Below are 14,377 nucleotides of genomic sequence, written 5' to 3'. Positions count from 1 at the left end.
TATTAATCCCTGTACAGAGTTATTAAAATGTATACTCTCATTATATCCCTGATTGGCGTTCATAATAATTATGTCCTTTCATTAAAAACCAATGTTAATATATAAAAGTAACAGGATGTCTTTGTTTGTGTGTATATTAAGATCTCGCTGTTATGGCTTTCCTTAAATGTTAAAAACGTAGCTTTGAATAAATCTGGGAAAGGTTTATAACTATTTTCGGGGTACCTCCAACCTCTCAAAAGAAATCGCCCCCCCCCCCCCCCCCAAAAAAAAAAATAAAATATAATATAATTTCAATTTAAAACTAACATCAAAAGTTGTGGGATTATAGGGTCGACGTTATACCCCCCCCCCCCCCTCTTCCCTGAAGTATCCCTAGAGGCCTCTATGAACGTAGCTGCTAGTATTTATATTAAGAAACTATACAACTCCAGTATAACATTGAAATGTAAATCATACTGGTCCCCAAAGTCATATAAAATTAAACGCTGTCAATCATTTTAAACATTGGTATTTCCTTTAAGTGTTCTAGAAACATCCTCTTGTATTCAATAAGTTCAGGCTTGTAGTGTTTCGAGGGATCAATTTCCACACTGAAATAGAAACTAATAAGTTCTGGCTTGTAGTGTTTCGAGGGATCAATTTCCACACTGAAATAGAAACTAATAAGTTCTGGCTTGTAGTGTTTTGAGGGATCAATTTCCACACTGAAAGAAAAGCTATTAGAATAGTTTTCATACAAAGGGTGCTTTTCCTCCTGCAGGATCTATAATTATATCTATAGTGCTCTAACCCTGATTTTCATTTATTTAATAAAGGCGGTAGAGGGATCTGTGCTCGATTAGGCACTTTGAGGAAAACCGCCCATAAATTGAAAACAGTACCTTTGAGCAGGGTGTCGGAGCCGTTTAATTTTGATGCGGCTCCGGCTTCGCAGAGCCGTATCTGGAAATACGGCTCCGGCTCCTACCTTAAAATTAATATATCAATTTTTGTTCATTATTGAATTTGATAAAATAAAATTAATAATATAAAATATTTTGCTTTTATTTGATTAAAGCTATATAAAAGTAGAAGGATGTGTGTCTATTCGTTAAGTAACAATAGTTTTTCAGTTTATTATATGAAAATAGACCGTTGCCAAATTATATTACTTTAAAAAATCATTTTTAGCTAATCTGGAGCCGGAGCCGTTTTTAACGAAAAATACGGCTCCGGATCCGGCTCCACCAAAAATGTTGCTGTTCCCGGCTCCGGCTCCGAAACACTGCTTTGAGAGATAAAAAGCCGTTGAAATTTGAAAATCTTATAAATCATACTGCAAATATAAAATACGTACACAATGTCAGGCGAATAACTTGCTTACCTTTTATCAACAAGAATATTTTGTAGAAACTGCAGAGGATCACTGTCCAGTTCTGATGTGTCCATAGGTTCTAAATAAAAAATTATCTATAGAAAAAATGCGTGTCTAATAATTTCTACTATTTTTTAAAGCCCATAGCATCTAGGGGATATTAATTCGAAGGGGGTTAATAACATTTAGATCTTTTGTAACATAACTGACAGATCGACGTATTAATTTAATTATGCACATTGATACAAGAGATCATTGCCAAAATTTTAGCTGTTTATCTTAGCAGCCGAGAAAGTATTAAGCAGGCGGACCCAAAAAAGGTGAATTATAGAGTAGCTTCGCTAATAAAATATAAACATACCATTTTTAACCGGAGTGGTTTGTTCTGATTTAACAGGAGAAGAATTTTCGGATTTGTCTGCACTTTCTGTAGAGTTTTCGTCACCCTTCGCTTTAGCTTTTCGTTTTGTGTTTGCCTCCTGTGCGAGTTTTAGGATTAAAACATTTGTTAATTTGTTTAAATAAATAGGTACCTAGTGAAAATAAAAGATTGTAAGAGTTTTTTTTATGTTTTTACATCCTTTTATATAAAGTAGTACGGTGTTTTTGTCTGTAGCTTTATAAAATCTGAATCGATTAAGATATTCATTTTAGGGAAACTACACAAATATCTAAGGTTTATTTCTAATTTTAGATGGCGCGTATTGTAGACAACTTTCCGCGGATATTCAATGAAAAATTATAAGATAGAAACCAGTTTCGTTAACCTTGAGGGCCGATGGCCCGGGCTAACAAAACTAGTATTAATTCTATGATTCTAATACGTAATACGAGGCTATACATGATTTTTCAGTAAGACCAAGAACCTGCTCTGGAAAAAAATTCTTTTTTCTTAATAAATCAACATGCTTTAATTCATTCCTTGTTTTCATTAGTGTACTTCATATACTCCTTCGTTCCGGGGGGTGGTGTTAGGAAGCAGGGCATCAAACACTTGTCCACCTCGTCCTTACTGCTGATAACAACCAGATCCTTGTACACATTCTCCTCAACTTTTCTGTCGATAACCTTGACCAATGGAGTTATAAATACATGGATTTAACAACAGATAACTAATCATTTATTCCAAAAAAGTGAAAATTGTAGCTGGCTAAAATAACGACAGGGGTTTTATATTCTGCAAAATTAGCCCTGCTAAAGGAGGGTAAAAAAAAAATAAAAAATATATTGTTGGGGGAAAAAATGTAAAATTAAGAAAAAAAGGTGAAAAAACTAAAATAATGTGAGGGAGGGGGGAGAATATGAATAAAATAAAAAGTTCTGAAAATATTTTTCCTTTTTTTCCTGCCGGAAGAAAACCAGGAGGGGGAAAAAAATTAAAAATTTTGCAGCAGGGGAAAAAAAAGAATCTTGTGCAGAATATACACCCCTGAATAACGACCTCCACATCCATCCCCTTTACCCCCATCACCTACCCTCCTACTGGATGAACGAACTGGCCAGTAAATGATTTCCTCCCCCCCTGTCATAATATCCACGTATATAATAAATCCATTCCTTGACAGTGACACCATCCTCGTGTATTATTTTCTTAATAACTGTCAGCGCTAGACTCTCCTTGGCTTTGGCCTTGGTAACACTGTAACCTATACCTAATAATAAAGACAAGATTAAGATTAGTATTAATGAGAACTTGTGTCGTTTGAATTGAAAAAAAAGATTTCTGATGTAGAATCCTTATAGCCTTAGATACAAAAATATTAAAAATGTGAAACTTTAAACGCAAAATCAAGCATATTTAACTTTGTAGGTATGTTGTAATAATTGCACCAATATAGTTTTCATAAGCTTTTTTATGTCCATAAGTAAGTAGAGCAGCATTAAAAAATAAGTAATAAAAATGCGTCTTACCAAAAGACATTCCGCTACATCTAATTTCCGTCAAAAATCCGGCAATCGGTACGGGGCGATCGCCGAAAAACGGCGCCACCGCCTCCTTGGCGTAATCGCTGATGTTCTTGAGATACATGATAACTTGGCATTTGTTCTCTTGGCAGATTTTGCTCAAAAATTCTACGGGTTTCTTTAATGCATCCTCCTAGTTTTTTTTCAGATTATTGTTTGTTTTTAAATTGTTATCAGAAAGGGAGGGGACATTGGACTGTAAATTATACTGGTACCGACTGTTATAATAACCATGTTATCTTTTTCATTGGTTTAAAAACTTTGGGCACTGTTAAAAGAATTTGATTGCTTTGTTCAAACCTATTGACCAATAATTATAAAGGGTGTGCAAAAAAAATGCGGACATTTTTAAAATTGAAATTGCGCGGCTTGTGTTAATAGTAGAAAAATGTTACGCATATCGTTAGAACCGTTAGGAAGTCTATTTTTTGGAAATATAAAATCGATTCCTGTGCTACGTATAGCTTGGGAGCTACGTGTTAAAATGTCCCAACTGATGTAAAACGATATACATAGCATTTTTCTACTATTCACACAAGCCGAGCAGTTTGAATTTTAAAAATGTCCACATTTTTGTACGTACACCATTTTTTATCTTTAATGGTTTACTCGCAAGTCAAGTTTTAAGTCAGTTTGGATATTCTACTACGTAGCTCCTAAACTATAAGTAGTACAGTAATGGTTCGTATATTTCCATAAAATAGACTTCATAGCGGTTCTAACGGTATGCATAACGTTGTTCTACTATTAACACAAGCCGCGCAATTTGAATTTTAAAAAGGTACATATTTTTTTATATACTTTAATCTTTAATGATTTACTCGCAAGTCAAGTTTTAAGGCAGTTAGGACATTTTACCACATCGCTCCAAAACTATACGTATCACAGGAATCGTTTTTATATTTCCAAAAAATAGACTTCCTAACGGTTCTAACGATATGCGTAACATTTTTCTACTATTAACACAAGCCGCGCAATTTCAATTTTAAAAATGTACGTATTTTTATTTGCACACCCTTTAATCTTCGTAAGAGGTAATTTTGTACATCATCATTGGTATATCAATTTATAATCATTTACCCTTATCATAGAGAAAATAATAAAAGAGAGAAATCGAGGTAATTGAAGGACTAAAATAGGCAGTGGGCCTAGAGGCCTATATTGAGCAATTGCCGCGCTGAATTTTTAATGTTATTCCACCACTTTTCAAAATGGGAATATCTTAAAATTAAATATAATTTCAAGGCAATTATAGTTGCTGTTTGAAGCATAAATCTAATTTTTATAGGATGAAATAGAAATATTTTGAATTATCATCCATTCTGATGAAACCTAATGGAAGAATATAGAATTATCATTATTAATTTTTTATGACTTTGCTACTGACTTTAATCATAACACTCATTATTAGCTTATAAGATTTATATTGCAGTCTATCTAACTTATATTTTTTAATAAATAAACGTTTTAACAAATTTAATATGAACATTTGATTGTAAATTATAATAATCAGTTTTTCAGTGCCATCTAGCTTTGGATATAGAACTAGAATATCAAAGCGTTCATAAAATTTTATTTTGCCTGTATTTTTCTTGTTTTGGATTTTTGTCACTAAAGGGCCAAACCCTGAGGGGTAAATAACATCACTTGAAAATGTTAGAAATATTGTATAAACGAGTATTGTCTGAGAAAGAACAAAGATAGCATTACAGATTATTCACTTATTTAGATTATTCAGTTATGAAATTTTTTATTTAATATTTAGCCTTAGTTTTAATGTATGTCTTTGAAGTAGACAACTAGCGAACCTGGTGGCTGAGAGCTAAACTATTAATTTTTTATTAGTAAACATTTAAAAGTTTTATCATGTTAATTAGATTTAAATATTACATTTAGGCTAATTTGAAAAAAAAAATTTTTTTGATCATAAAAGGTGAACCCTCCTATTTTTAAACTAGGCGAAACATACTTTTCTGCTGCACTAAGACCGTCCGCGGCTGTTTGTTTTTTAAGATTCTAAATCAAATTGTATTTAAAATATTTTCTTTAATTTTTTTAAAAACATAATAAATTACAGAAAAATAATAATAATTAATAAGATAAAATTTTTTTTTATTTTTTTTTACATATATAGAATAGGTTATGATTAAGATGCAAAAAGCCGCGGACGGTTTAGATAAATAGCAGACAAATTATTTTAGTAGGGGGGAAGTAATATTTTACAATGAAATTGGGGTGAGTATTCATCCTCTTATCCTTTTTCCTTATGACCCTTATCCTAATTGTTATAAACCAGGGATAAGCCAATGGGCCAAAAATGAATCTTCCCTAAATGCCTTAATCAAACCTTGGGTACTTTCTGAATAAATATAATGTGAGTTGGTACAAATTGTTAAATAGAATTAAATCAAACAATAATCTTCCCTGTTTCGCCTTTAGACCATTTGTAATTTTAATCAAAGAATGAATTTTCGCATCCATAATTCTCTTGGGGACCTCCTTCATAGTGGCCACATGCTTACTAACACTAGTCGTAGACTTTGCTACACCGAATGCGCCCGTTCTTGTTTTTGTCGTTTTTTTCGTAACCCTATTACAATGGATATATAAGAACGTGGATATTGTGAGAGATTCTTCATACCCTGATAAAATGTTTCTCCCAGCTCCCCCTTCCCTTCCCTGGATATGGAGGAACGTATTGACCAATATATAAGGACTATATTAGCAACAATTGTCACAATATCCACGTATACTATATCCATTCCTATTACGTCCATTTCTCGGATTATTCCAGTTGTAGTAATCGTCTTCTGTGGCCGTTTGGAATTCGAAATTGTCGCAGTCAATGTCATAGCCGGCATAGGAGTTGGAATTACCGGACCAATGCCCAAAACCGCCACCTTTCATTTTGGGTATATATGGATAAGTGCATTTAACGAGTTGAGTACTTTATCTTGAAGTATTGTACCGAAAAATATTTTTTTTAGAATGTGATAATTTGGATTAGCAATAATAGTTATTTCTCGCATCGTATTATAAACGGCTTTTCGCGGATATAGAATGTACAATTATAAGATTAAAACTAGTTTTTTTAGCCCCGAGGTGCCGGAGGCACCGGCTAAAAAAATGGTTTTAATCTTATGATTGTACATTTCTATATTCGTAGAAAGCTGGATATAATACGATGCTAGACATAGTTTTTTCGTATGGATGAGAACCGGTTCCTATCCACCGGATTCGAATGAATACGAGAAAAATAAGTACCCACCTAGGTTTACCAAAGAAAAGGGGATTATCCACGAACGAGAGCAAGTGATTCTAAGCACCTTCCAGCATTGATCCACATCATTTTTTTAATGGATATACTAGGTTTAAGTTTAATATTTGGTTTATTTACTAAAAAGTTAGATTTCACCATGGTTTTATATGAAAAAAAAACGTTGAAATGTTAAGCATTATTTGGTGCAATATCATCAAATGTTTTGATGAGTTCAAACTGTTGCTTAAAAGCTTAATGCAAAAGAATATTATTTTAACTAAAAATGTATATTTAAAAAAAGGGCTGATTGTAATATTGTAAACAGTTTAATTTATGTACTTTTGCAATTTACAGCATTTGATGCTTTTCTGCCGTGTTATTTTATTTTGTCCTTTGAACTCAAGAAAGCGTTTGTTGATATTGCATCAAAAATGCTTTACATTTGAAAGTTTGTTTCATATAAAACAATGGTGAAGCCTAACTTTTTAGTCAATAAACCAAGTATTAAACATAAACCTATTATATTTACAAAAAAAATACTATTAATCAATGCTGGAAGGTGCTTAGAATCACTTGCTCTCGTTCGTGGATAGTTCCCTTTTGCTTTTACCAGACACTTTAAAAACTGATACATAATCTTGACAAAGTTAAATAGTTTTTTCAATCCCTATTAATATGTATAATGGAAAGAATAAAAGTTTTTTTTAAAACATGAGAAATAAAAATGGTAGACAAAATATATAAAGTGAAACATTAAATGTTATAAATTGTCTTTATTTATCATCCTTTAACTTATCCATATAACCCTGCCTTTAGCATTATTTTTGTTGGGACCACTTTTCTGAGGTTTTTTTGATGTATTAATAGACATTAGAGATGCAGGCTTGCTATTCGTCCAGCTGTTATGAACAGCTGGCACTCGATCAAATCCCTTCACGGGTCGGTCAAATCCTTTAGATTTATTTCGCGGTGCAATTGGCATCATATTGGGATTACCACAATCAAATCCTTTCACGGGTTCATCAGCTGTAAAACTTGAATTAGATTTATTCCGTGGTGTGATGGGCATTTTATTGGGATTTCTATCAAATCCCCTGTTCGCTGGTTTATTAACCATAGCAACACTTGGATCGACCATTTTAAATACTGGCTTGGATTTTGGGTCTTCCTTAACTGAATCAAATCCAATTGATTCATCGTTACAAAATCTATTATTTTGTGAGGCATGTTGCTCCGCTTCTCGCATCAATTCTTTTAAGGTTTTAGCTTTAGGTTTGTCTGCCTTGGGGGGAGGAGGTGGTTTAGCTGAAGATGTTTTATTATGTGATGCTGTTGGTTTGTTATCATTGGAATATTTATCCTCATCTTCCATAGGATAATCTACAAGAGGTTTTGGTTTGTTTATGGGATAATCCACTAAAGGTTTAGGTTTGTTGATGGGATAATTAACTAGAGGTTTTGCAGTGGAAGGTTTGGCAGGGGATGGAGGCCCGGGGGGTAGGGGCGGAGCCTTGCTCCAGCTTTGTGTTTTACCAGATGGAGTATTAGCTTTCCCGGATTTATTTTCATTGGAAGATTTATTTCCCTGATTTTTGGCATTGGAACCATTATCTTGATGACTGTTCAGCTGTTGTTTGTAAGCAGCCCATTTATCTGTGGAGCCATTAGCTTGACTTTCCCCATAATTATTACCATAACTAGCATTCGCATCTCCATAACCTGTTTGATTATTCCACTGGTTGGCATTGTCCCAATTGTTTCCTTGATCATAGCTGCCGCCATTTCCATAGTTTTGATGTTGTTGGTGGCCATAGTTGTTGTCCCATTGTTGGCCTCCGTAACTGTTTTGATCCCAAGCTGCTCCTTGATTGTTTCCATAGCTTGCTTGGCTGCTGGCATCCCATTGACCAGCAGGATTTGAATTACCACTGTTCCATTGGTTGCTAAAGTTGTTTTGTTGGCTACTAGTACTATCCCATTTATTCTTACTAGAGCTTGGTTTGCTACTGTCCCATTGGTTACCATAGTTGTTTTGTTGGCTAGTGGTACTATCCCATTTGTTTTTATTAGAGCTTGGTTTGCTATTATCCCATTGACTGCCGTAACTATTTTGTTGACTATTGGTAGAATTATCCCATTTATTCTTACTAGAGCTTGGTTTGCTATTATCCCATTGACTGCCATAATTATTTTGTTGACTATTGGTAGAATCCCATTTATTCTTACTAGAACTTGGTTTGCTACTATCCCATTGGCTTTGTTGATAAGAACTGTTATCCCATTGTCCCCCATAGTTGTTTTGCTGATTATATCCTCCCTTTTTGTTCTTTTGACTTCCGTAGCTTCCTTGCTTTTCATCGTAGCCTAAAAAAATTATCCATTTAATGAACTTTCAATTACTTTCCTGATTTTTAATTAAACCAAAAAAATTCCTATCTGTCGACAATTATAAGTAAAAACATAAAATCAAATCCTATCATATTATGAGTAATAAGGTTTTTTGTTTGAAGCTACAGATCTCGGAAAATACAGTTCCAAATTGGTTTTAATAGACAGGGAACTTTTATTAATGTCTTGGAGTGGTTTTAGAGACCTTTTATTATCTCTCTTATAGTCTAAGAACAACACAGCTAGCTGAACTAGTACCTTCATAAAGACTGGAGATTCCTTGGAACGCAGGGGCATAACCTTCATAGCCACCGCCGCTGTAACTTGCTACCGACGATCCTTGATCATCCAGCCGCGGCTTCTTGTTTGAATCCGCAGCCGTTAACTGGTCGGGAGTAACGTCCCACTTGCTGGCACGTTTTCTACTCATTTTGGATGTTTAATTTTTGCTCTACTGCATTTTAAATGTTTTCAATAAATTATTGTTACATATTCAAGTCTGAAAAAAATACAAATGACAAAAGTTTTATTTTATTTATACAGCAAAAATTCGTCTTTTCAATTTAAAATGTATTATTGTATATATAAATAAATCCCATTTTACCTATACATAAAAAGCTTCACTGTAAAGTAGAACCATAACAGTTCAGTGGTTAGCGAATTTTTGTTTCTTCTATAGTATAAAACAATTATATAGAAAGACATACAGCTAGACATCCTTTTACTTATATTTAAGATTAATTAAAACTTAAAATTCAGCTTTTCAATCACAAAATTAAGACAATATATTTCACAAGCGGGACATCACACATTCACATGTGTATGTAATTACAGTCAGGTAGGAAGGGGACATTGAATTGCAAATTACACTCAAACCCTTAGTTTTATAAACATGTTTTCTTTTTAGCTAGTTGCATCAAAACGTATAGTTAGGTACATAAATTGAATTTTAAATATTAATCGGTTCAAGCTAGACAGTAGACGTAGTGTGCGTCTAAACTTTTTAACCAATAATTCTAAATCTACAGAAGTAAAAATTTCATTTGGAATGAAGTTATAGCCCATTGTCTTATCCCTTAAGATCCCTGACTTACAAGTACGTATTTTAATATTTATATAATGTAAATCATTTACATTAATGTAATGTTTAACCGCAATTCAATTTTTAAAAAATGTAAATAAAACACTGTAAATGAACAAAAATAACTTATTTTTCACACAATTTACATATTTTTTACAAAATTTAATTAAAAACATGAAATAATAAAGAGAAATCGCATTGATTTTCTATTTTTCTGTTTTCAAGCGCAATAGCTCTTAATGAATGCCGCGTATTATGTTATTATTTTCATGGCTTATTGTAAATAATGATATTTATTGAGCAAAAAAATACTAAAATAAATCCTCTAACTAAAAGCCGTGTATATGGTAAGTCATTTTTTCTCTTGCCTTATTTTCATTTTATTATATTATATTAATTGTTAATTTTATTAATGTTTTATAACTTTTAAGTTTTACAAATTTAAAGTTTTAGTTATTTTAACCAAATCATGTAATAATGTGTATGTGTATATCTCGAAAGATCATTTAAACGACTGGACCAAAAAATAGTAAATTCACAGTGGGATCTTTTGCCAAAAAACGGGGCATTTAGAGTAGACAAAAGTAAACTTCAATAGATAAGCTTGTATTTGAAGAAATGATGTAATTTCTTTTGCTTTAACTCGGAAATAACTTAAATTTTGCCTCTGTTAACTTCTAATGTGCATTTGGTAAGTACGTCTTGCTGTTTTGGAGGTGCGAAGCTACCCTATTTTTAAAAAATCTATAAAACTTCATAACTTTAGTTAGGATAGGAATATTTTAACAAAATCAACGTCTATGTAAATATTTCTTCAATGCAAACAATGTTTGTGAACAAGAATATAGCGTCAGGTGCACCCATTTCGAGTCCCGGCATTTTTAGGTAGGTCCAGTATAAGTAAAATAGGACACTTATAAGGCATGTTTTCAAATATTTTTTTTACAGATATAAACAACAATAACATAATTTTCAAAACACTTTTGATTTTGTGTTAATACCTTTATTCTAGGTCTAGCTATCTTCATTTAAAGTTTGTATAAGAATATAAGCATAATTACTTAAATTATATTCTCTCTCAAGCGTATATTTCTCTCTCTCTCTCTGATGCGTATATAATGTTTTTGCAATATTATAATTAATCTCCAAATTTGAATTTCTGCTGGACCAAAACCAGTTAGAACTACAAATTTTTTTAGAACACATGAAATTTAGCAAATTTAATTGCTAAAATAAAAGTATTTTTAAGTCATCTTTATTTAACGACTCCTTTATCCCTTAAATATCCATTAAAACCGCGAGAACGACAAAAATCGTTAAAAATCACGCCAACGGCGGCAAATAACGGCGAAACTGTTCGCCAGAGGCAAATGATGCATAAGTCAAGAAAGATCCGCCTTAATAAGTTTGAAAATATTGCAGACATGACTTTGGGCTCTAAAATGACTCCTTCCCCCTCTAACGGGGGAAAATTTGAAATTAACAAGAACGAAATTGTTCAAACCATGCAATGTAAAATGCTCAATTACTCAAAAACGGACAAGAGGCCCCAGGTTGTGAAAACTGTTTTATACACAATACATGTTGTATATTGATATTATTATTGCAAAACCTGGGGCTTCTGTCCGTTTTTGGGTAAAATGGAGAAAACTGATTTTTTGGGGTTAAAAATCTTAATATTTTTGGTGAAATTTTCTCACAAAATGTCAATTTACACCACCAAAAAAATATTTTTTAAAATTTTTTCTTTAATTAGACATTGGTACAGGTATCTGAAAAGTACCTTAATAAATTTTTTTTTTATAAGATGAACATAAATGTATTTTTTGTTGCCTTGAAAAAATTGTGTAAAAAAATCTGGAAAATCATCAAAACTGAAAAGAAATTTTTCACTACCTTTTTTAAAAATGGCATAAACCCGCCAAAAATTAATATTTTTTAAAAATTTCTTTTCTAGCTGTCTACTTACAGCCATTATTAGGTCCTAGGATAGATAAAAGTCGATTTTAGATTTTTTGGATGTCCCGATTTTTTTCAAAAGATCCCACTGTGCAATTTTATGAAAGGTTAGTTTTTGTCTATGTAAGGTTTTTTGGGGCTGTTGGATCGACGAAGCGACAATAATCCCCCTCCCCCCAAACATTAAAAAAATAGATGCAACTATAAATACTGTTTAGGGGGTTGGGGGGAAGAATCGCCTTAACCACATGTATGTACACTGGTACAGTATAATATATCCTATTATATAAAGTAGTAAGCTTTTTTGCCTGTATCGAAGAATTTAGTTAACCGCCGAACTGATATGGTTCTTCTTTACAGGGAACCTTCTTATAGGTTCTGAGATGGTTTTAGGCTAATATTCTGCCATTCGATATCCATTCGAATATAGAGCCCATAGATGCTAGGGGCGCAGCCGCTAGTACCAATACAAAGCAATGTCTGTCCGTCCGTCATTCTGTCAGTCCAAAACTTATGAATTCTAGCGGTTACCGCTGAATTGACAAAGTTTTGCTTCTCAGGAACATGGAAATATACCTACTGGCCCTGTGGTGGTTTCAATTGATCTACAGGGCGAGACATGTAGAGGTTAGAGGCGAAACCACAAGTAGAATTTATATAGAGAACATCGTTTGCATAAAAATCCACAAATTATGAAAAATACTTAAAATTGGAAGCTATTGACATATTTTGTCTTAAGATACCGGAGATTATATTTTCCAAATTTATCGGAGATTGGTTGTCCAATCCTCCGTTCAAACTCAGGGATGTAAGGGATAAGACAATGGACGATAAATTGATATACATTCTCACAATTAATCCTTCTTAAGATAAAGATAATTGGTTGAGAATTTTGGATATTTGTTAACAACCAATCACAATTCAATAAAAGTACCCAAAGTTTATGAGCCCACGAATAAGATACCGTGGCTGTAAAACTTTGGGTACCAGTGTAATTTACAGCCCAATGTCCCCTCGTCCTGGCTGGAAACCATGTCTCAGTTTCTCTCCCACCCCCCTCCTAACTTATTTTATCCAAATACAAGAATAATTTTATTCTTAGGAAGCGTAAACAACAATAAATCCAACAGAACAGTAAATTGTATTCCAAAATACTTAAATGTATAGAAAATCAAATGGCAAAGATTTGCTATCTGTACCATATATCAGGAAGGGAGGAGACATTGAACTGTTTATGTCCCCAAAAGTTCTCTTATCGTTGGCTTAACAACTAAGGGGACTTTGATATTGAAATTTGATTTGTTGGTTCAATAAGTTGAGTGTCCATCGTTTCAAGCACTAACTGTGATGTGTAACAGGGTTAATTTTGTGTAACTTCATTGGGAATGTACATCAATTTATCGGCCATTATTTTACCCCTTTAGATTCCTGACTACATATATATACTCTAACTTGTACAGTCGGACGGACATACAATCAATTGTAAGTAGCGTTGCTACTCGATAACTATGAGTGTATATTTTATGGTGAATATCCCATAAAATATGTGCAGATTTTTTTCTCACTCTCAATTATTGAATTTTGCTTTTTTGGGAGATTTTTATTGGTCTTTGATAGTTTGTAATTAGCCAAAAATGAGTTAAATCCAAGGATTTTTTAAACGTTTATGTGGAATATTTCCTTGAAAGCAGATCCTTTTTATGGTATATATATAGCCGGTTTATATCCAGCGGAAAATATTTGTATCTGTGTTTGAAATAGTCTTGTTATGTTCTATGACCCAACTTATCATGCTCAATTCTTATTTTATTTCTTAATTTTCCTCTCTCTCTCTCTCTCTCTCTCTCTCTCTCTCTCCCTGTCTCCCCCCCTCTCTCTCTCTCTCTCTCTTTCTCTCTCTCTCTCTCTCTGTCTCTCTCTCTCACTCTCTCTCTCTCTCTAATTATCTAACTATCTTTATATCTGGATGTTTCTTGCCTCTTTACATATACTCTTATTTCTCTGAAGAGTTGTCATACAATAATGACAATAATTATGAATTATCTATAATTTAATATAGATTCTATTACATCAAACAGATAAGATTTTTAATTTGTTCTTTAAAATAGCTGCACTTAGGTCTTGGTATAGTTTTAGGCACGCACACTCTTTCTCTCTCTCTGCCTCTCTCTCTCTAATTATCTATTTCTTTCCCACACATTTTCTCTCTCTCTGTTACTGAGATCTTGAGCTTCAGACGGACGGACGGACTTTGTTACACTTTGTATTATAGATAGTAATATAGTCAGTATTGTATGAATACCATTTATTTAGTTCTCTGCTTTTCTTAAGGTTTTAAGGATCACTCATCCATAGTATTGTCACAGTA

General features: G+C 33.0%; 1 protein-coding gene across 1 annotated transcript; it reads right to left on the bottom strand.

The window, feature by feature from the left end:
* Nucleotides 1-459: 459 nt before the first annotated feature.
* Nucleotides 460-9,464, bottom strand: LOC145305779 (uncharacterized). The gene is made up of 10 exons (XM_080147579.1): nucleotides 9,228-9,464; nucleotides 7,392-8,945; nucleotides 6,094-6,222; nucleotides 5,749-5,919; nucleotides 3,269-3,457; nucleotides 2,921-3,009; nucleotides 2,281-2,431; nucleotides 1,719-1,838; nucleotides 1,367-1,436; nucleotides 460-593 (listed from the first exon to the last, which is right to left on the bottom strand). The coding sequence occupies exons 1-10, from the start codon at nucleotides 9,397-9,399 to the stop codon at nucleotides 482-484; spliced, it is 2,757 nt and encodes a 918-aa protein (XP_080003705.1). The 5' UTR covers nucleotides 9,400-9,464; the 3' UTR covers nucleotides 460-481.
* Nucleotides 9,465-14,377: the final 4,913 nt, after the last annotated feature.

The sequence above is a fragment of the Acartia tonsa genome, chromosome 14, assembly GCF_053477335.1.
Source record: "Acartia tonsa isolate MP-2025a chromosome 14, ASM5347733v1, whole genome shotgun sequence".
Lineage (NCBI taxonomy): Eukaryota > Metazoa > Arthropoda > Copepoda > Calanoida > Acartiidae > Acartia > Acartia tonsa.
This window is presented reverse-complemented; position numbering and strand designations above follow the sequence as displayed.

Excerpts from the sequence above, each read along its gene's own strand:
- LOC145305779 (XM_080147579.1), bottom strand. The coding sequence starts at position 9,399 with ATGAGTAGAAAACGTGCCAGCAAGTGGGACGTTACTCCCGACCAGTTA. Across the intron at positions 6,223-7,391 it reads CAACAAAAATAATGCTAAAG|GTGGCGGTTTTGGGCATTGG; the intron begins GCAGGGTTATAT and ends CCAAAATGAAAG. Across the intron at positions 3,010-3,268 it reads ATGTAGCGGAATGTCTTTTG|GTATAGGTTACAGTGTTACC; the intron begins GTAAGACGCATT and ends CTTTATTATTAG.